At 59.7% G+C, this 21,934-nt stretch overlaps 7 protein-coding genes across 7 annotated transcripts; 2 read left to right on the forward strand and 5 right to left on the reverse strand.

Annotated features, from left to right (window-relative positions):
* Positions 1-369: 369 nt before the first annotated feature.
* Positions 370-1,173, reverse strand: TRAVEDRAFT_131980 (uncharacterized protein; the record flags this gene model as incomplete). Its single annotated transcript, XM_008044761.1, has 4 exons — positions 370-492; positions 560-839; positions 894-955; positions 1,015-1,173. 4 exons carry the CDS (start codon positions 1,171-1,173, stop codon positions 370-372), a joined length of 624 nt encoding a protein of 207 aa, XP_008042952.1.
* A 746-nt stretch (positions 1,174-1,919) lies between these two features.
* TRAVEDRAFT_132066 (uncharacterized protein) lies at positions 1,920-2,585 on the reverse strand (the record flags this gene model as incomplete). The annotated part of the gene is made up of 2 exons (XM_008044762.1): positions 1,920-2,027; positions 2,094-2,585. The coding sequence occupies 2 exons, from the start codon at positions 2,583-2,585 to the stop codon at positions 1,920-1,922; spliced, it is 600 nt and encodes a 199-aa protein (XP_008042953.1).
* Positions 2,586-2,976: 391 nt separating this feature from the next.
* Positions 2,977-4,588, forward strand: TRAVEDRAFT_66650 (uncharacterized protein). The gene is made up of 3 exons (XM_008044763.1): positions 2,977-3,241; positions 3,481-3,778; positions 3,833-4,588. Exons 1-3 carry the CDS (start codon positions 3,089-3,091, stop codon positions 4,447-4,449), a joined length of 1,068 nt encoding a protein of 355 aa, XP_008042954.1. The 5' UTR covers positions 2,977-3,088; the 3' UTR covers positions 4,450-4,588.
* Positions 4,589-7,124: 2,536 nt separating this feature from the next.
* Positions 7,125-9,685, reverse strand: TRAVEDRAFT_51709 (uncharacterized protein; the record flags this gene model as incomplete). The annotated part of the gene is made up of 3 exons (XM_008044531.1): positions 7,125-7,569; positions 7,648-7,947; positions 9,600-9,685. The coding sequence occupies 3 exons, from the start codon at positions 9,683-9,685 to the stop codon at positions 7,125-7,127; spliced, it is 831 nt and encodes a 276-aa protein (XP_008042722.1).
* Positions 9,686-11,845: 2,160 nt separating this feature from the next.
* TRAVEDRAFT_132624 (uncharacterized protein) lies at positions 11,846-12,141 on the reverse strand (the record flags this gene model as incomplete). Its single annotated transcript, XM_008044764.1, has 2 exons — positions 11,846-11,982; positions 12,060-12,141. Coding segments are annotated over 2 exons (219 nt in total), but the record flags the coding sequence as incomplete, so codon positions are not given.
* Positions 12,142-13,432: 1,291 nt separating this feature from the next.
* TRAVEDRAFT_51711 (Nucleotidyltransferase) lies at positions 13,433-15,843 on the forward strand (the record flags this gene model as incomplete). Its single annotated transcript, XM_008044532.1, has 11 exons — positions 13,433-13,732; positions 13,811-14,294; positions 14,346-14,419; positions 14,475-14,514; positions 14,591-14,888; positions 14,950-15,042; positions 15,112-15,224; positions 15,277-15,297; positions 15,347-15,527; positions 15,576-15,656; positions 15,735-15,843. 11 exons carry the CDS (start codon positions 13,433-13,435, stop codon positions 15,841-15,843), a joined length of 1,794 nt encoding a protein of 597 aa, XP_008042723.1.
* Positions 15,844-18,813: 2,970 nt separating this feature from the next.
* On the reverse strand, positions 18,814-21,549 carry TRAVEDRAFT_74298 (uncharacterized protein; the record flags this gene model as incomplete). The annotated part of the gene is made up of 10 exons (XM_008044765.1): positions 21,290-21,549; positions 21,102-21,230; positions 20,835-21,031; positions 19,636-19,702; positions 19,347-19,578; positions 19,258-19,297; positions 19,120-19,184; positions 19,036-19,072; positions 18,912-18,971; positions 18,814-18,834 (listed from the first exon to the last, which is right to left on the reverse strand). Exons 1-10 carry the CDS (start codon positions 21,336-21,338, stop codon positions 18,814-18,816), a joined length of 897 nt encoding a protein of 298 aa, XP_008042956.1. The 5' UTR covers positions 21,339-21,549.
* Positions 21,550-21,934: the final 385 nt, after the last annotated feature.

The raw sequence follows: 21,934 nt of genomic DNA on the forward strand, positions 1-21,934 counted from the left end.
GAGCAGCATCGGCAACGCGAGGGGCTACAAATGACGCACCGCCATAGAGCTGTGATGAGGTGGAACACGCGAGGCTCGCAGTTGTCTGATAATGTCTGCAACCAAAGTTCGACTAGTCTCCCCTTTCTATCTCACAGATTGCACGCGTATACTCACTACCTCTCCCGTCACTAACGCCATAAAAATGTGGGCCCATCAGCTGGCTCGACAAGAAAAGAAACCATGGATACAGCAACACAATTATCTCGAGTACAACAGCAGATTGACACCGTGGCTACTAGAGTATTGACTTGAGTGGTATATGGCCGCCGTTTCACTGCTTATTGTACGAAGAGAGATCGGTGGCATCCGTCCCTGCGTAGTCAAACATTAGTTCGCATGAAAGTGGGCACGAATTAGGGATGAAGACGTACCACAGTCAGAGACGTGCACGTCGAACTCGACATCACCGTCGATCGGCGTCAGACGCGTGACGTTCGTGCTCGTGAACCACTACAACACCAAACACATAACTTGTAAGCTTTCACCACCGAAAGCTCCCGGAAACAAAGACACGTACGATGAAGTGCCCAAACTGGCGGTCGCCAAAGTTGACCTGCACGCGCGCGTTCTGCGCCTTGTTGTTCTGGCCCGCGACGAACACCGCCTGGCGCTTCGGCGGGATCTGGAAGCTGACCTGCTTCGACATCGTCGAGCTCTCCGAGTTCTCGGTCGACGCGCCGCCACCGATGGAGAGGCCGTCGATCTCAAAGCCGACGTCGGCGTCGACTGTCGTGGTCGTCGACACTGTCTTCTCGCCGCCGAGGGTGACGGTGATCGGGTCCGTGCCGCCGCCGCAGCTATAGGAGAGTGAGTACGTGCGTGTGTGGATACAGGTAGCATGGGGAGCGCACTTGAGCTGGGGCTGGCCGAGAGCAACGAAGTGGCGGACGTTGGGGATGTCAATAGGGCCATCCTGCATGCAGATGTGAGCCTGTTTCGTGAGAATGGAAGCGTCTCAGGAATGTAACTTACGAGGGTGCATCGGTCCGCCTTTTCGAACTTGCTCGAGCCGGGACCGCCGGGGCAGGAGTTGAACAGGTCTTCGTCGGTGAAGTCCTGACGCGACCCGAACTTGGGGAGCGCAAGCGCAGAGCCGAGAACGGAGAGAGCGAGGATGTGAGCAGTAAGCATGGTGTATGTAAAGTGAAAGAGGGTAACGGCACGCAGTGCTGTAAGAAGTAAAATGAAGATAGAGATGAAGGAGAAGACGAAGGTGGATGAGTGGACTCGCAGAGTGCTGAGGATCGTGGTTGTGTCGACCCTACCTTTATACTATGACCCTCGTCCATGCCGGCGACAACCATACGTCCACGATTTGTGAGGCGTTGCCGCGTTCCTGGCCGGCGGGGACGCTAGCCGTTGCGGCACCAGAGGGCGCGCGCGCAACATGTCAGACGCGGCCGATCACGACGGAATGAGTAGAGCAGGGCCTTAGGTTGACGCTCTAGCCTATACCAGTTCCAGCAGACGCGGATGATAGCATACTGTTCGTGTAGTGTGCGAAACTCCGGCGTGTAGCTTGAGGGCCACAGCGTGCAGCTTTCTTGTTGATGCGGCCATGGAAACGCGTTCAAACGCGATGAGTGGGCAGTGCGCAATGCTGGTATGAACGGGCCGAGAGGGTCTGCGACACCTTCGGGCGACTGGGATTACAGTTTGGGAGGCGTTGTGAAGTGGCGTTTGGTAATGCACTGCCGCGACTGGGCCAGTCAGTGGCTGGGGGTCGCGCGTTCTTCACGGAGGGAACGGGATCGCTGTGTGGAAACGCGTGCGATGCCTGTTGGTATCATACGATTCAGTACCGTATATGATGTGGGGAGTTGTACACCACAGAGTGTCACGGATCGCGGTTTTCTTGGATCGGGTGAAAGCAGCTGTTATCGCCGAAATAGACGCGACACCGTGGTACCTATAGGCTGTACGATGCCCCTAGAGAACGCCGGCGACAAGTAGAGCGATAGACCGATTCGGACCGGAATGAAAGCCTGCGAGGAGACGCCATATGGGCGGGCGTGAGCGATGCATGTCGCGAAGAGACACCTGAAACGCACCTTCGTCAGAGCGTAGGCCACGACTGCGTTTGCGACGTCGCCTGCGATCTTGCCAGACGAGAACGCGGTCTCGGCACGAGTGACCTGTGACTCGACGGAGGCGCCCTCGGCCTTGCTGCCCTTCTCGAACCCGAACCAGCCGTAGCGCCGCCCAACGCGCTCCGCCCGTACCTCGCCCTCGACCATCCATTCCCTGAAACGCGCACCGGCCCAGGTGTCGCGGAACTGTCCCAAGAACTGATTGGTCGCACCGCTTTCTTCTGCGCCTGCGGCGTCGGGTGGTGGTGCAATGGCACGGACGATTCCTTCGCCTACACCGAGGGCACGAGCGCCATAGAAGAACCCGACAACGGGCACAATCGCAGTGAGTTCGTGGAGAATCGCAAACGAGAGTGCGAGTGACGGTAGAGGTGTACGAGTACGTTGCGAGAGCGCAGCCAGAGCCTCTTTGTACGGCGCAAAACGAGATGGCTTGGGCGGTGTTGCGCTCATCCTAAGCTCACCAGCAGGCCTTCAGGAATTGGGCAAGGTTGCAGAACGAGTGAGTGAGTGAACAGAGCGGTGGGAAGACACGCGTCGGCTGCGCATGGGGGTGAGAAGCAAGGTGCAGCTGGTGCTTCAAAGTGATCAGAAGCGGTAAGCTCTCCAAACTGATGTGGTCAATGGCGGAATTAGAGAAACTACTGACATGATCAATAACTGGACTAACCTGATATCTAAGCAGTGGAAGCCTCGGCCCGCTTGCTTAGGCGCCCGACTCTCCCGGTATTTTGCTGTGACGGCGACTCCGGCGTCGAAGTTGATCTCGACCTCAACGTCCACGCCGTTCTTGCTTCATGTCGACCGCTATGCTTGCTTGTTCTCGTGCGGCGCGGAGCACTGTCGTTACACGTCATGCAACGCGCGCATATGCGACGGACACCACCCACACATCATCGGACAGCCCGAGCACCGAGCAGTCGCGCACCGAGCAGCCAAGATATCGTAAAGCAACAATGCGCGTCGAATACCACCCGCGGAGGATCAAGGATAACTACTCGCTCTACATTCGCCCATGGGACGAGATTGAGAGCATGCCCGCTTTCTTCGCTATGCTCCGCGGCATCGAGAAGCGGTTCGGGCGCGTGCGGGAATTTCGCACAGGACGGGTGAGTGTTCTACACATTCTCAGTTTCGGGCGTGTCTATCACAGCTTGGACGGAATGCCGCTGCGCGCTCTTTTGTCGTGCTACTGTATGTCAGGCCGCGGACGCGGGCGCTCTGCTGGATGTTCTCAGCGAGAGCCAGTGTACATATCCGCACAGGCTCAGCATACACAGTATCCTATTCGCGAACAACGCACCTCCGCATCTCACACTGCCTGCATGTACTAAACCCATATCCTCAGGATTACGATATCCCTTCGAAATACACCGGCTACTTCATTGCGGACCTCGAGGACTCGGAGGCGTACCAGCGCGTCCCGGAGAAGGGCACCAGCGTGAAGGTCGAGGTCCCCGTGTCAAAGCGCGACCGCCCTGGGGGAATCGGACTCGACGATCTACAGGAATTGCTCCAAGCCCAAGAATGGGACGCCCAAGCGACTGGCGACGGTATCTACTCGACACCTATACGCCCCGTCTCCGGGCCCGAAGGCGAGACTCCGCGGGAGACCAGGGTCGTGGAGCTGATCGTCCAGCGCTCAAGTGCGTTCTCTCGGGCGACCTAGCTCACGCTGAAACTCATACCTTACTCTGCAGCTGCTCCCCAAACCGAGGTTAGACACCGACGGCGCATGAAGGAAACCGGCGAGTTCGGCCTCGCGTTCCACCGCTGGGCCGGGTTTTACAAGCCTGAAGAGGGTCTCCCTATACAGCGGGAGATGGAGCGCGCGCTGACCAAGTGGGAGCCTTTCGTCGCGGAGCGGGCGAGCCAGGCTCAAGCCCGGGCCTCCGCAAGGGTAGCCGAAGTGCAGGTCGACGACGAGCCCGAAAGCGACTTCCTCTCGATGCGCCCGCCTGCGGGATATGAGCCCCAGGCTGAGGACTTGGAAGAGCCCTCGAAAGCACTAGACGCGTCTGCGTCCGCGACAGAGAGCTCTCCTCTGGCCGCTTCCACTAGCGCACCCGCTGCTGAAACCGACTCTCTCGCACCTCCGCCCGCTCCGGAAACACAACAGCCCGTGCGCCTCTCGCAACGCGAGAAGATTCTGCAGCGCGCACGCTTGCACGCGAAAACGCCGCTGCCCGAGCCGATCACCGAGGAGGCCAAGGCGCAGAAGGAGGCGGAGGAGCGCGCGCGCAAGGCGGAAGAGCAGCAAACCACGAGCTCACTCCGCGAGAAGCTCGTGAAGCTCATGGGCGGGAACTGGTCATGAGTCGCCTGCTAGGGTGCGGACCTCGAGGGCGAGCAGGGGTCGGAGGCGTGAAGTACGATAATTGTGATCTAATAGCGCGTTGGATATAAACGTGCGTTTATTGCCCTCTCGTTCGTATCGTCGTGTGCCTACCAGCGTGGCCCTGCATGTGTTAATATGTTGCTTGGTGGGATTCGGTCGAAGAAATCGGACACGCAAGCACACATATGTTGACACCGAACGGTGTAGTGGTTGGGTAATAGTGAGACACACGGCTGTCCAGCTGGGACGTATCCTATACTAGCCAACCACCATCAAGGTCACGAAGCTATGTACGTTCAGCGCCCGCCCTACCGGTACCCTGCTTGGGGCACGGCAGTGCGGGACGACACGTATATCGCTTCGCTGGCTTGCTTCCCGCCCCGGGCTTCAGGATGGCAGAACGGTCAGAATCGACTTGAGATCCACATGGTGTGTAGCAAGCACTCACCTCCAGCAATTGCAACATATCCTGAGATAGCCAAAAGTAGGAGACCAGTGCAAGGGGGGACGGGGCGCATTCGTCCGAAAGCGCCCGGAAGAACTACATGTGGTCTCGAACGACGCTCCAGATGGACAAAGGCGAAGCGACACTCACAACAACTGACCCAGGTGGACATCGCGCCCCCTCTTGGCCCCGAACCCGCCTTGATTCCTCTGTGGGCCTGGCCTATGATCGCTGGCCAGGGTGTCGACGGTGCTGACCAGCACGTCGACCACCGAGGAAACCGCCTGCTCGCCATATGAATGAGCAAGCACCTTGTATCGCCAAGGTGCATGCTCTCCGCCCCGACGGGGCGGCACGGCGTTATTTGGACGGGACATCCTACTCTAGAGGGTGCAACAATCATCAGTGAACGGGGTCGTGCGGCGACACTGTCGGAGTCGAAGGGTACGTACGAGTAGTCGTTGAGAAAGAGAAAGTAATAATCGGTTCCTGGGGTTCCTCCTCCGCGGACGCGGGGGAGTCCATTGCAGGACACGCTCGCGATGAGCCTCGTATTTATCCTGCCCGAGGGTCACTGTAGGGCAGGAGTGTTGAAAGGCGCGACGCGTGGTACTCGGAGTGTGCTGCGGTAGGCGAATCCTCTGGAGAATTGAAGAAGACAGTACACGTGGCGCCGCGAACGACGTGAGCATGTATCCCATGATCTATCACTGTGGGGATATCGCAGACTCGGTGCACATCGACGCGACAGGTTGAGGGAGTCCGCGGAGCGCACACAGAGTCAAGGCAGCGGACTTGGTGTGGCAGGCCACTCACTCGTGCTGAAGATCAGTTGAAAGGTAGGGACACCAGAGGATGATACCATCATGTTGGATAAAGGCGTGCACTCACATTCCAATTTCTAATCGCCTCATGTTTGTCAGCCTCTTGTACTACCGCGCACGGTATTTCCCCAGAGTGAGACGGGCTCAGTCGGAGGACGCGGCGCACATGCATGCACTCATATCATGTGGTCACCACCTACTAAGTGGCATATAGTGCGATAGTACTGTACTACCGAGACCACTGCTACGGTCACGACGCGAGAGAAACGGATATCAACCACCCTAGTCCCGAGCAGCAGCCTGTGCAAGTCGACGACGACTGGTAAGCATCGTATCCACGAACTTCAACAACGACACGAGGCACTCACACGCATTCGTATGCGAGCGTTGGATGTCCAACGTGTGCGGAATTCCGCTATACTCCCTAGGCTAAGCAGACCAAGCCGCACATATCAGCATCACCGCTCACTCACTCACTGCACCCCCCGGAGAAGGAGGCACTCACAAAAACTGTCCCAGCACGACATCCTGCTCCCACCCCTTTCCCGCCTTGAATCCTCCGAGGACCTAGTCTCGCTTAGGTCGCTTGCAGCACTCAGTTCTGAACTGGGCCCCACAGAGGAAACTGCCCTCTGTCGCTGTAAAAGCACGTGCGCACCGGGTGTGCACGCTCGCCGCCCTGCGGAATTCCGCGGGGCGGCACAGCATTAGTTGGGCGGGATGCCGCGCTCTAGAGGGCACGGGTGAGAGTGGAACGGCAGGCAGCTGTCAGGGGTGCGTACGAGTAGTTGAGAGAGTAATGATTGGTCCTGGGGTTCCTCCTTCGCACAGTGCAAAGGAGTCCATTGCGGGACACGCTCGCGGATGGCGCAGTATATATCGTGGGCGGAGGCGACTTCAGGGCAGGGGTGGCACTAGAACTTGAAGACGGCATGGGGCGACTGGTGTGCTGCGGTAGGCGAATTTTCTGGGGAACGGAAAAAGACGGTGCACGCGCGAGCGGCATGGATCGGACGTCAATCACTGTGGGATCATCAGGCCGCGACCGCTGCAGCGATCCCAGCGGGAGGAGGGTGCACTCCCTGAATCACCACTGTGTTCCACCCCATAACAAGTAACCGCGTGCATATTTACAGCGAGAGACCTGCTCACGTTGATCGTTCCCTCATGGCAGCCTGACCCCTGGTATCCGAGCGGGTAATACCACACTACGCAGTGCGCACAACCCCACTGCGGCTTGCACGAGAACCTTCACTACTAAAGCTCACGCCCTCGGTACTATCCAGCCGAGAGCCACCAAACGCGCCGCGCCGCATGTAACATACTCGTACAATTCGCGATTCCGCTGCGACCCGCACCGCCGCCCCCAAGTATGCCAGCTAGGGTCAGGCAACTCCCGCACCCAGCCAAGCAGCCGGGCACATGCCACGCATGATGAACTTGGCGAGGGACACCCAAAGTGGCTGCGCAGGAGGAGCGTGCTGGGGAGAGGGTGGGCGCGGCCTCGAGGGCGAGGTGGTGCGGCGAGGCGCGGGTAAAGGAGTGGGGACGGCGGATGACTGCGCCGCCTTTGCAGCAGAACCGTCCGGACGGATTGAGGATGTAGGAGTGGTTGAAGGGACCGGGGGAGCTAAGGGAGACGCGCGTGATTTCTGCAGAGGGGGCGAAGGCAAGAGCCAGAGATCGGCGCACACGCCGTCGATCTCGCGCTGGAGATGGCTGCAGTCGCGCAGCAGGTCGATGCGGTTGCAGGGCAGGAATCGCCGGGTGACGTCCATCTGTCTCCACCGCTCTGCCTCGACCCACAGCATGTCCACCTGCTTGTCCAGCCTGTAATCACGGGCGGGGGCGCAACGGCTTCATTCAGCATTCGGACCCGGAAAGACAGCCGGGGACGGGTGCACTCACTCGGTGATCCTATTCCTGTAAGTGCCAGCGACGTTCACGTCTTCTAGACATCCTATGCGTTCCAGCCGTTCCACAAGCATACGGGTTGCAGCGAGTGCGTCTTGGAGGTCGCGCAGGCGTCCGGGAGGGAGACGAGCGTCGATTAGTCGCCTCGCCTGCTCGACGACAGCGAGAAGCGATGTGATCCCGAAGATGACACCCAGGACATCATAGACAGTAGCCATGTAGATGGCTAGGAGATGGAGATGTTGTGACTGGGACTGGGGAGCGAAGCGTGCTGGCGTGCGCGTAGAAGGGTGACTAGAAGTATCAGTGAGTGGGGGGAGGGTGTTAGGACTATGAAGTACTGGTCTGCCGTCAGTACTTGTACGCATCTGGAGAACCTTATGTAGATCTCGCTACGATGGGCAGTACATATGTCACATAGAGGGCCTTGGCGACGCCAAACGTCAGATGGGGACCGGCGGACCGCCGCTACGTCGCTGGTGTCGAACCGTAATCTTCGGGTGGAGCTAGGCCAGAAATCTTGTGAGAGGGCATGTGGTGGTCACTCCCGTGAGAGCGGCTGAGCTGTCTGGATGAGAGACGTCGGAAGACGTCAGTGGGCATTAAATGGATGGCTGGGGACCGGCGTCGTCCAGAGCTGTATTGCAGGTTATGTGCAGAATACTTACCACGACAGAACATTATCCTATCAGGAACGCTTGGTGCTGCTGGCCAGCCCATTCTTTCCAAGAGTATCTGCCGCGCGGCGCGTGGGGAGAGGCCTCGAGACGATGTTTGGCGCGTCGTTGCTACCGGGATCACCACCACCACCCTTCACAAGAGGTTGCAGCTTCCCTTCGGGGAGAAACGATTGCCATCCGGCGCTCCCAGACGCGAGGCAGGTTTACAAACCTAGGTTGAGACCCCAGGCCAGGACCGAGGGCACCGGCACTATGCTGTGAAAGAGTCTGAAAGAATAGGGTGCACCAAGGGTGAACGGGATGGAACGTCGGCCTCGGCGCAGAAGTTGAACGTTGAAAGACGAGGCGCCGAGAGTCGACAAAGCTGTGCACAAACATCCCAAAGCGGGACGTCATAAGGCTGTCACATTATTATCGTGTCCGCTGCTCTGAGTGTAAGCTGGACTTTTAGTGCAACTTGTTTGCTGAATTTCCCGAAACTGCGCAGGTAATCATCCACCTACTTAGGCTGTCTATATGCTAAAGAGCTACTTCTCTTTGAAGCAACACGTCGAAGTGCGAAACCGAGAGAGACTGAGGCGGCAGGCCTGAGGGGCTCGGAGCCGCCGGTGGCACATCGTCCCACTGCCTTGGTAGAAGCAGCTTCCATGATTCTGCACATGCGTCCATTCGTTACCTGACGTTGCTCAATCCTGAAAGGGCTCGGAAGACGATAGCCCCACAACTGGCAACACCACTCGCACCACCCTACATCACTATTCCCGTACAGAGTCGCCCTCCCTACGGTAATCTGCGTACAACGAGTCCTCCTATCGCTCGGCGGAGGGAGAGACACGGCGGGCAGCGTGCAGCATGCGCGTCTTCGGTCTCGAAAGACCGGTCCCGGCCCCCGCACCACCGCCTTTCCTCGTCGCATGTGAACGCGCCGCAATCGGGGGCCCGGAGGGTGGTGGGTCTCCGTCGAGATAAGTCGGGCTTGGAGGGGAGACGTTGCCAGTGCTTGTGCTAGGTGATAGCGAACGAGCGTCCGCGGGTGTGCCTGAGGAAGCGTCCGCAGGTGACGTGATGCAGTCCCGCGCGCAGGTCGTGTTGACGCCTGTACATGGCGAGGCAGCCTGAGAGCACGCAAGCACCTCTACCGCCGCCGTCGTAGGGCAATTGTGAGGGATTGCAGCAACGGGGAGGGAGGTGGGAACGTAGGCCGCAAGAATTGGGAGATACGGCTTAAAGTTCTTCGTTGGGGGTAACAGTCAAAGATCCACGCACACGCCGTCGATCTCCCGCTGGAGATGGTTGCGGGCGCGCACGAGGTCGACGCGGTTGGAGGGCAGGAAGCGGCGGGTGAGGCGCATACGTCGCCAGCGCTCTGTCTCAATCCACTTGCAGGAGCCCGTCTGCTCATCGAGCGGTTCGAGCGTATCGGGTGCTTCCGAGGGGCGGATGCCGCCGGGGCGTACAGGCGCAGGGTTGACGAGTAAGTACACCGCTGCCGCCAGACAGAAGGAGCAAGCACAGCGGAAGCAGACCGCCGGTCGCCAGAGAGGCCGACGGAATGGCTGAGTTTCTCACTACCCCCCTCCTACGCTCTGAACTTCGGTTTCACTTCGCTCACTGTTCGCACACAGACCCGACCGCGCCCCGTGACTCCGCCATTGAGCTGCTCAGCTTCCATGTCGCTCCATAGCTCTTCGGCTCTTTCTTGCACGTTCCCCCTTTTGGCTCCCCGGCCCTTCTTTTACGTCTATATCCCTCTTTAACTCTCGTCTCTCGTGCGCTCCGGCGCCATGCATTGCGGGCGTCCATCCCGCTCCAGGAGCGGGGGAGTTCTGACGACCGGTGGGGGACGGCCGGCCGTACCCCTGACTGTGGCAAGAGGCACAGGACCCGGGAGCTGCGGCTACCCAAATGCACAGCAGGTTTATAACCCGACTGCCTTACCTTTGATGGTCGGGAGGCCAGGAATGGCCGCCTGCAATGCATGCCCCCTATGATAGCACCCCCTCCACACCCCCCATCCTCTGCCTCTGCTCTAGGTGGTGCCATCCGGTACACTTAGGTCCTTGGTCGTCTTTCACTCTCCTAGACATTCTCCTGATCGCTGGGGTTCTCGGACCCCATTTGTTTCCATTACGAGTACCTACGCAGGCCGATTACATACGACAGTTACGCTAGTTTAGTGCCTAACATAGGGCTAGGCCCTGACGGGCAATAAACGGGAGTTAAAAAAGAAAGAAAGAAAGTACACCGCTCCTATAGCCACTCGCCACGATCTTAGCGCTAACTAGAGTCTCGCCTTTTGCGCATCCCCTCTGCAGGCTGGACAAACAAGCCGACGTGTTATGCTCCGTGGATAGTATGCAGACGCCCCGGAGGAAGTCGCGCGTCGATGAACCGCCGGGCATGTTCGACGAACACAAGGAGCGAGACTAGGCCGAAGATGACTCCCAGGATATCGTATGCGGACGTCATGGCGATGGTGCGTTGGAGGCAGGTAGGCAGATTGCGATCAAGGGTGCCAGTGGGGTCTTCGGGTTCGCGGTGCAAGCTGGACTGAGGGGAGGAGATTGCAAGGGCGGAGGCTATACGCAAGCAAGCAACGTGCGGGGGGCGCGGGCTGCCACATATAAGCACGCCGTGGGGACACGACACGCCTCGTGTTGATTCCTAGGACCTGTGCGCTTGTTCGAGTATATATGCCGTAAGGTCCAGAGCGCGGGCAATGCGAGGACAATGTTTGTCAAATGGGACGTACCAGAAGGCGGAGGGAAAGTGGTCCACAGGTGAGACACCCGTTTACCAAGCTTGAAGAGACCCTTCTGTTTTATCTGAGCCGCGCTGAGGGACCTCCCAGCAGCATCGCTTGATGAGTAGTGCTGGCCAATCGTCTAGTTTCCCGTGGGTCGTTAGTTCCAGCTGCCGCCGATTTGAAGACACCGCTGCTGCGATGGCCTGGGCGCGATATCAATCCATCTGGTACCGCGTTTGGATCGTTTCTGGCAGGCGTGCAGACGAGTACTACAACGACTTGTTTGATCGGTCAAGCGCTCAAGATACATGATGCATCACGTCAAGGTAGTCCTTGCCGTTGGATCGAGTGTCGAGGGTGATGAAAGAGAGTGAAACAAACAGAACGGAGGGATGCGTTATATTTGGCTTCGCGGTTTGGGTTCTCCAGGAGGCGGTTGTGGCCAAGCTCGTGGACGGCTTCGATGGACGAGCTGCGCCACGGTGATAGTGATCGTGCAGCGCTGTAGCGTGCCCCGCCAGCGGGGCCCGGACTCGCGCTCTCTGGTCGTCTCCTCGTGCGCATGGGCGCCATAACGCACACGCCGCGCGGGGGAACATGCGCCTGTACTCCTCGCGCGAGGCCTTGACCTCCGATACCTTCTAGGCCATAGTCGGCGCTCGGGTCGGTGTTCGGGTTCGCGGCGAGGCTCGATGGTACCTAGAATAGCACATCGAGTAGACTCAGCGATCCCTGCATAACCGCGGTGTGTGGAGTGTCGCACTCGTTACTCGACCGTTAGCTGCAAGGGCGACATGATTACATGCTCTGCCGGCTCGACGATGTTGTGCGTCCGCAGATGCCGCCGCAAGTTCGAGCGCACCGCATAGCTCTTTGTGCACACGGGTACCGGGCACTTGAACGCTGCGCCGACGGTAGTTTAGCATGTGTTCCACGAGGTCCACAGGAGAGGATATGAGCAGATACCAGGGGATACTCACGTTTCGCGCCGGAGTGAGAGTCCATGTGTATCGCTAAAATGCTCGGTCTCGGGAATGCTTTAGAGCACACAGGGCAATGATACCGTTTCAAGTTGATCTTGCCCAGCGACGTCGAGGATGGGCTGCCAGGGATTACCTGCGAGCCGCCGTCGATGGCATCCTCGGAATGCACAACGTCACGGACCGGGTCGGGTGTTGCAGTGCGTAGAAGTTCAATAGTATGCTGCGCTTCCTCCGCGGTATGGACGTCCCGAGCAGCCTGAGAGGTCGTAGGAGCATTGGAAGGGGATACATATGGGGTGGGGATATGCAGAAGAGCCGCTGTGGGGATGGAGCACGTGGCATGGGGTGGGAGCCGCCATAGACTCGCGCGCAATGTATCGACCTCCCGACGGAGATGGAGACAGCGGCTCAGGAGCCAGGCGCGCTTGGATGGCAGGAAGCGGACGACACCTGATTGCCTCCATCGCTCAGCCTCCGTTGACAGCACGTTGGCCTGGTCGTCCAACCTGTTTGCGGGAAGGCGATATCACGAAACGCAAGTGCAAGCGTTCTGGTTAGTCTACAGTGTATTCACCGTTAGAAGATACACGCACTCGTCAACCCTGTTCATGTACGCCCCAGCGGCGTCCACCGCGTCTCTGAAGTATCCCCCGCGATCCAGCTGCCCTATGAGCACACGAGTGTCTGCGAGAGCGACGCGGATATCCCGGAGACGGCCGGGAGGGAGACGAGCGCCGATGAATCGTGTGGCGGGCTTGACAAATACGAGAAGCGATATGATCCCGAAGATGATGCCTAGAATGTCGTACGTAGATGGCATATCGACGTTGCGCGCTGCTGTACTTTGGCTGATGTTTGGGGGTTTCTGTACGAGCTTGTGTCAAAGTGAGCGATAGTAGAGAGCGAGGTGCGCGCGAGTGCTACTTCAAGTCATTGCTAATCTGGGTCCTTTCCTCGGATACCGATTACTCACCGCCCCCAGGGACACGAGGGGAACTCGTGGTGGGCCCTGGGCAGTGCATTAGGACTGTAATGGCTCTCGCTGTCAGTAAAGAAGATGTCATGCATCCAAGGAGACACTGTCAGAAATGATTCCGGCGACAATGGTCGGCAGTAGTGGAACGTACAAGGTGGTGGCAAGACTCGGACTTGGGAAAGCTGTGCGCGGCTAAAAACATCCCAATGCGGCACGTCACACGGCGTCACACTCTCGCGGCCACTGCTCGGGTGACGTCATCCCTCTTCCCTAAGGTTTGACGACGTCGACGATGCAGACGCGCTCGAGTCGGCTGCTTCGCTCGACCGTCGTCCAAGCGACGCGACAGTCACGCTCTCCTGTCCTACTAACGCCTATACGCCGATTTTCCAGCATGCCCTTCAAACGCCCAGCCCCCAATCCGACGCGGTCAGACTCCGCGTCCGGATCTTCCTCGTCTTCAGGCTCACCGCCTCCCGCAAAACGCTCTAAGACCTCCGTGACCAAATCGCTGCCGGAGACAAAGGTTTATGTTGTGCAGGCGAAACTCGACGCGGCCGCTATCTCCGAATTGCTCACCCTGGGAGAACGGCATACGAAGGGCGTTTGCAAGAACGCGGCGGACGCGGACGTTATCATCACGGCTATAAGCATGCGGCGGCGTTTCGAGAGACATGTTCCTTGGGATATCGCGGTAAGGACTCCTGATTTACTCATTGATTTATATATTGCATACTTTCATGATCTGAACTGCTCTAATGACCACACACAGACGTCGAAAGCAGTCGTGGCGCCCCGATGGCTGCGCGACTCCATCGAACACGGCTCTGCCCTTCCATGTGGGGACTACGTCGCCATCGAAGACCTGCACGAGACGACCGTGAAGAACTGCCCGGACTGCAACTGCAAGCCCTGCGCGTGCGCGGACTCCTCCGCGAGCGCGTTATCTCCGTCGTCCTCCCCAAAACGCGCTAGGCATCTCCCTTCCCCTCCGACGTCTCCCAGCACGTCGAGGCATGACACCTCCAAACAACCCGTTTCAATACCGGCGCATCTTCTACCTCCAGACCCACCCAACGTGACCGACCTCGAGAAGCTCAACTACATGTCGCTCTACGCATGCCAGAGAGCGTCGCCGCTGGTATGCCCGAACCAGGACCTCGCGCGCGAGCTCGACATCATCCGGCAAAGCCGCGCGCTGGAGGGCGAAGACCGGAGCGCGTTGAGCTACCAGCGCGCCATCTCCGTGATCAAAGGTGCGCCAAGCTGATATTGCTGAGAAGTTGGACTGATCGGTATGCATTCAGCGTATCCCGAGAAAATACGGTCGTTGAAGCAGGTGCAGAAGCTGCCTTACATAGGCGTGAAGATCTCTGGTCTTGTATGCCCTGCATCTTCCTCCCATTGCAGTACACATACTTATGCCAATCTCGCAGGTCGACGAATACCTCGACAACGGCCACATCTCCGAAGCGCGTGCGTCCCTCCCTCCGCTCCTCTCCCCTCCCCCTCCCCTTCCCCTCCCCATCCACCTCACCTCACCCCTCCACAGAAACGATCCAGTCCTCAGAGCGCTTCCGCACCCTCTCGCTCTTCACCTCCATCTACGGCATCGGCCCGCACGCCGCGCGCCGCCTCTTCGCCCTCGGCCTCCGCTCGCTCGCCGACCTCGAGATCTACTACGGCGTCGAGCGTTCCCAAGTTCAACAGTCGCAAATCATCGAGGTCGAGGAAAAACCGCGCCAGGCGGGATGGAAGGGCCGCGACAAGAAGGATAAGGGCGACGAGGAGGGACTGGGAGATAGCTGGATCCGCGTCGCATTGGGGCTGCGGGAGGATCTGAGTAAGATGTGCGTCTTTGTGACTCTATGCGCGAGAAACGAGATGGGTGCTGACGAGAGGAGTGGACAGGATCCCGAGGGACGAGGTCGAGGAGATCGGGCGCGTCGTGATGCGCGAGCTCGACGCGCTCGAGCCGGGCTGTGTCTCCACGATCGTCGGCGGGTACGTCCGTCTCCCACTGGCGCGCATATAGTCGTGTTTGGGTTGAGGGCTGATGTGAGGGGAGGACAGGTATAGAAGGGGAAAGCCGAAGAGCAACGACGTCGACATCGTGTTCACGCACCCGGACGCCGGCAAGGTCAAGGGCCTCTGCAAGCGCTTCGTCAAACACCTGCACGGACGCGGTACGCCCTTCCATTCTCCCTATCCCCGTCCGCGCGCTGACACCTTCCATAGGCATGGTCACCCACGTCATGCGTACGCCCCCTCCTCTATCCCTCACAAGCGCGCGCTAACACGAAAGCAGACCTGTCGAGCTTCCACGCACACGACCCACTCCGAACAACGCACTGGGACACGCTCGAGAAGTCGCTCACCGTGTTCGTCCTCCCGCCTTCCTCCGCGCTGAACTCGAGCGTGCCGGTGCGCCGCCGCGTGGACCTCATATTTGCGCCGCCGGAGGTGTATTGGACGGCTGTCGTTGGCTGGTGCGTCACCTCCAAATTGATCATGCGTTTTGCTGATGCGGCGGAAAGGAGCGGGTCGATCATGTTCCAGCGGGACCTGAGGCAGTGGGCGAAGGACCGGTGCGGGATGAAGTTTGATAGTTCTGGCATGTGTGTCCTCTCTCTCCCTTTACTCTTTTCCTCTTTCGCCCGCTTTTGGCTTTGGCTAACGCAAATCGCCCTGTGAAGAACCCGGCGATACGACTCGAAAGAGTTCCACCCGAAAACAGAAAAAGAGGCGTTCGAGCTGCTTGGGCTCGAGTGGGTCGACCCCGTTTGGCGGAACGCGGACTTGTGACTGGGGAAGGTTCGTTTTGTTGCTTTGTATGGGAGGATCTTGGTGTATTTGTTGTATTGGCTCTCATCTCCCCGCTCTCAAACTCCAGGGTACGTTGCAGGGTACCTCAATGACGACACCTGCCGACCGGCGAAGACGCCGCGCGTATACTGCGCCCGCCACGCCTCTCACAACGCACGGACCACCCTGTCGACCTCCGACCGCCTCCCAACCACATCGCATGCGCTGGTGTGTCTCGTCACCGGACGCCGAGGCCTAGACTGTCCGTATCTCGCCGTACGTGCATTACCAGAGCGTGCCGCTACGTACTACGCTGACAAGTTCACGTACAGAGGGCGCGCCCACACAGAAATTCGCGTGTACCGCGCTGAATGGCCTCGCCGCGCCCCAGCGTCCGCGTATCACACGCCCAGGACGGGCTCCATCGTCTGCGCGCGCCGCGAAGGAGCGTAGCGGGCTCGGTGCAGAGGGAGCACACCCCGCGTCCCGCGGCCGTCTCGCGGCCGTCCCGCGCCTCATCGTGTTCCCTGCTGGGTGCGTCAGAGTCAGCACCCTCGCTCTGGGGTGCGGTGCGTGCCTAGCTTCTACGCACGCGAATTGCGCTCACGACGTCGGATTTTCAGGCGCCCGGCCCCGCCCACACTCACCCCTTTGCCCTTCACGCGCGCCCAGCGCGGAGCTGGCCTCGATGCTCGGGACGGCGGACGCTGTGCACGAGGACGCACACGTGCCCCGTGCAGCGCCGCGATCCGCGCAGAACGATACCGGGTCGGGCTCGACCGATCTCACGGGTCCACCCACCTCCGCGAAGCCAAGATTGCGCACACCTCCCTGCGTACCTCACCCGCCGCCGCGCCGCTGCGCACATCGTAGGACGCTCGCCTTCTGCGCGCATGAGGTGCGTTCTCCATCCTCACGCGTGCGAACTGCGCTGGCGATCTCAGTTTCTCAGGTCGCTCGGACTAGAATCGACAGTGCCGACGTCCTCGCGCGCGCACGCCGCCTCGTGGGCCTCCGACAACGCAACGCCGGGGACTATGCACCAGGACGGACGTGCCCCGCAACTTGCGGCCCGAACCGAGCAGAAAATATTCACGTCGTCTCGATCGATTTCATGGGTCGACTGGACCACGAAGCGACGGAATCGCCCGCTCCGCGTCGGTCCCGCGCCCAGCCGCCGCACGGCCGCGCCAGCACACTCTGCCGCACCCGGTACGTCGCCTACGCCGTTCGCAGGCATGTGCGAGGACGTCGCGCGTCGGGGACGTCGCGGCGCCGAGGCCGGGCGCCTGCGCGGGAATCGACGGTGCGGACGACTTGGCGCGCGCACCCCGCACTGCCAGCCTCCCCCAGAGAGACGGCAGGATCTATGGACCACGCCGCACACTCCCCCGCCGTCGCGTCGCGATCCGAGGAGAAGTCGGTCGCGTCGGCTCGAGTCTCGACGGCCGGGGCGGTGCGAACGGACGAGATCGCGTGTCCCACGACGGTCCCACACCCGGGGACCGCGACACTTGGCAAGCGCACTCCCCAGCACCCCCGGCGACGGCCCCGACGCTTAGAGGCACGTCCGCGCAGGTTTATTTCTGGGGCGTCGTCGCGGAGCTCGGGCGCTTATGCCTCGAGAACGGCAATAGCGGCGTCGTCGCGCCCCGACACCGCGTCTCTCGTCTCTGCGCATAGGACGACATGCTGTAGTCACTGGGGGGCATGTAAGGTGCGCGTCTCTGCACGATACGCGCACAGTACATGTCATTGCGGCTCTTCACCTTTGACCGAGTCCGTCGGCGGCGGCAGCGGCAGCAGCAGCACGATTCCGGCCGTCCCGCGCACGCATCGCCTCCTACGGCTCCGAAGCTCGGTACACGCATGTGCAGACGTATCCGCCGTGGCCTCTGCAGCGTGCAAGGCCGCACGACGGCTGCGTCGCGCGGCAGGACCGTGCCGCGCAGGCCCGGTGCCGTCCCCTCCGCGCCCCAACGGCTCGCCCCAGGCGCCCAAAAACAAAACGGCAGGCCTTAGGGACCACGACGCGCATGCGCTCCACTCTGCGCCGCGATCCGAGCAAAAAGAAAACTAGGTCGGTGGGACCGGCTCGAACCCGGCCAAAATCCCAAAAACGGATGTCGCGCCGCCATCGCGCCCCCGGCAGGCACGCCGCGCGGCGGGGGGACTCACGGACACCCTCAGCACCGTCTCCGCCGCTGGCGAGGGCGCGCGCCGCCCTTGCGCCTCTGCGACGTCGCAGGGCCGCCGGCGCCTAGCAGTGCCAACACGGGCGATCTCGACTTTGCGCACGCACGGTGCCATCCAGGCTCTCGTGCGCGGAACGGGGGGCTCAGGGGATCTCGACGCGCACACCCTTCAGGCTGCGTCGCGATCAGAGCGGGCTCGGCTCGGGCGAACATCTCACGGGCCTGAGACACGAATGTGTGCGTACTGCCTGCCTACTGCATCCTGGTACCCCGCCGCTCGGTGAGCGCACTCGCGGACACCCCCTGAGCAATCACCGTCACAGACGCGCGCTCATGGACGAAATAGGGCGCTGCAGGACGTCTCTGGGGCGGAGCCCGCAGGCAGGCTCGGCAACGACACCCCTGCACCAAAATGGACGCGAACGCGTACGCGGCGGGAGGCCCAAAGTACGTACACTCATCTGCTCGCGCGAGGCCCGCGATTCACGGATTTCCAGAAACTTTCGACCGCGTACGACGCCCATTGTGCCGCCTCGACCATCACCTCGCGCGCCGTCCCCCGTGTGCCACCCACGATGCGAATGAGCTCCCCGATGCGCCGCCGCGGGAGTACACAGGCACCTACACCGTCACAGGACTCCGCTTGCACCTCAAGTGCATCTCTGCGCGCTCGCCTCGTCTCGGACGCCGCCGGCGGTCCCGGAGGCTCGATACATCCTTACGAGGCACCCACAGCAGAGAACGATGAGGGAAGACTCACCTGAGCTATGGATAGCTAGGACTGTGTTGCACGTCGCTGCCCGCGTGCACGGCACCTGTCGCAATGAGCATTAGCATTTACCTTTGTAGATCACGAGCCAGACGTCCCCGTACCTGTGTGCCACAACCCTTCGCGGCCACGCTCTTCTCCTCGCGCGCAGCCGACTCTGATATCTATTACTACAGCTACGTGACCACCCTCGCCCTCGTCTGCTGGACCAATATCCCCCACGCGTACCTCGCACCGATACGGCTCTGCGCGCGGATTCGGCGGTCTGTCAGGTGTGTTAGCCACGTCCGAGTACAGTGCTCCCATACTCACCTGTTCCTGTAGTCCCCACGGTCGGTGTCGTGCACGCGATCTTCACGTATGTCGAGCATGCGCTCCTGCAAGCAAGACAGAAATCTCAGGTGACTCGGCGGCTGCTATCAGCCCGGAGAAAGTAAACACGGCACGTACCTCGCGTCTTCTGTGCATGTTCGCCCTGATATCGGCCATGCTGCAGGACAAAATAGATGAGAAACTGCGCAAAGCGAGGGGCGACGTACCTGCCGCCGTCGTGGGCGCATCCATGGTACACGGGCAGCGGAATCGCGAGGAGGCAGCTGCGGAGGGTCGGACGTCCGGGCACGGGCGCGCGGATGTGCCATGCACGGAGGACGACAACAGAAAGCAGACAGGGAGGATGTCGCGCGCCGTGTGCGTGCGTGCAGGTATATATACGAGTGCACTGCCGCACGTCGCGCGGATCTTGACCGGCTCGCGCGAGCTTGGCTGTAGCTACGCGAGCAAATGTGAGTGCCCCGGCCTCGGACCTCCATGCACCCTCCCGCTCACCGTGCGCACTTTCGCTTCGCCTCGCCTCGCCGTGGGCTTCGTGGTCCAATTGTGTCTCGTCCGGGGTCTAGGGCATCGGCGGACGAGTCCGCGGCGTGACTTTACATGACGAGCGGAGGGCCGGGGCCCGCCTGAGTGAGATGTAAAGCGAGGCGAGAGTATTCGCGGATGTTGAAGTTCGAGGGAGCCGACGAATGATGAACACAGAATAGATTGCGTTTGGCTGAGCTCTGCAAACGCATAAGGAACGAGTGGCGTACATCGGGTGGTACATATACTAGCTGCTGACTAATCAATACCATATACGGATGTACCTACGAGACTGTCCAATCCCGAATTCCAACAGCGGAGGCGTGGACAGAGCGGACCAACGGGGTGCGATCCGGGGCGCGATCCGGGACGCGCTAGATGCGAGTGCATCCGGGAATACGAAACAGGGTGCGCCCCAAGTATTTCATACTTGATGCAGGGACGCTTTTCGCGACGACGCGCTGCACAAAGTTTGTGCTGCCGGGCGGAGTGCACAGTGTCCCGCCCACCGGCGCGTTTGACAATGTTCTGTCGACTGAATTAGATTGTGACCGCGCATGCAACGTCCGTAGGGACAGGTGTACGCCTGTGGCATGTACCATGAGATAAACAGGGCGTGTACTTACCGTGAGGCCGGAGGAGCATGTCTGTGCGCGAGGCATTAAGGCTGAGCATGCGAAATCCACTTGCCGACGCATACGGAACACACTACGGGAAGGCATCGACAATGTCGTGCCGCCGCGAACATGGGAATTCGATCGAGAGGGTGCGCGCAATGCACCTCCCGACTCGTTTCAGAAGCGATGATGGTGTTTGTCTCGCTTGGACAGCGCGAGGCGAGCTCGCAAGGAGACCGACACTGTGGTGTAGCTGAGATCGTGTGCACAGACAAGGCCCGATGGCGCGGAGCGCAGTGGGTTCTTGATTGGGGAAGTAGTCTGTTGGAGGAGTCAAGCGGATGCGATGAGCACAGTGCAAGAATGTCAGTAGCAGTGACCAAGATGGCGCAAGGCCTGGTGGTCTGCTCATTCGTCCATCGCCTCAATATTGCATTACATAGTAGTATATGGAAGCCACAAACATCGTACTAAACGATCGAAAGAGGTCTAATGTGCCGCAACAATGATTACACCAAGTCCGAGCGGTCGAGATCAAATACGGAGACGTACCGCGTATGTGGAGGCCCGAATGATGCTCGTAAACGCGAATCGCGCTGCCGCTGCTGGTGTACCTAACCGCGGCGCCTGCACGACCGTAAACGAAGCTTGCCCTTCAAGGTTAGGACCGTCCCAGATCCCTGGCCCCGCGAGGATCTTGCGAATGCTCAGGGCCTTTGAAAACTCGAGTGTCGAGCTGCTGAGCACATCTGCAGTTGGCTGTTAAAGAGGTCCGACATCAGCTACGGAAGAAATGACGTAGGTGCGCTCGGAACGCACTCTCGATCGTATGGTCGCCACCGTGAGTGGCCTGCGAGACGAGCAGAGCCATTGCGGATACTCCAGACCGGGCACACCGAGGTTTGAAGTTGCATCCAATGGTGTTCTCGTTCAGCCATAGGAGTGCCTCTGTGTAGTCGGCGTGAGTGGTCGGCGGGTTCGCGCTTCGATTTAACACTGTTACAGACGTATCAAAGACGTCTTCTTCGTCGGCGGGCGCATGCAAACAGGATGCATTCCATGGCATGGCCCCACAAAGTGACAGCAGTCGTTCCGGCGCGGAATAGCAGCCCTGATAATCAAGACTCATCAGCATGCGAACAGTGTAGGGATGACCCACGCAGACTGCCGAGGCCGTCCGAGATGCCCAAGCTTATTTGGGAATATATTTGCAGGCCAAGATGATGAACTCTGAACCTGGAAGGCTGTAAGCCGCACAAAGAGAGGTCTTCAGTCTGTGAGAGAACGACTATGATTGCATAGTACTGTACCTGTAAGCCGCACAAAGAGAGGCTACAAGTACTAGTAAGTAAACATGTAAGGAAGCATAGGTAGTGTGGGACTTACTCTTCAGTCTGTGAGAGAACGACTGAAGAGCAGAGGCCTGCAGAGTCCTCCTTATATACTACTGGGGAGGACGATGAGTAAGCGTATAAGAAGAGAGCATGTGACGTCCAGAGGACGCTGACTGAGCGATGAGTAACGCTGAGTAAGGGACATAATCGACATAAGGTCAGATAGTCCATGGCTGAGTAATGCGAGTAATCCGGACGCTGTCTAGAATAGTCCGGAACATCGTAGAACGTACAGAATCATGTGGAGGATGGCAGGAT

Source organism: Trametes versicolor (assembly GCF_000271585.1).
Source record: "Trametes versicolor FP-101664 SS1 unplaced genomic scaffold TRAVEscaffold_11, whole genome shotgun sequence".
In the NCBI taxonomy this organism is placed as follows: domain Eukaryota; kingdom Fungi; phylum Basidiomycota; class Agaricomycetes; order Polyporales; family Polyporaceae; genus Trametes; species Trametes versicolor.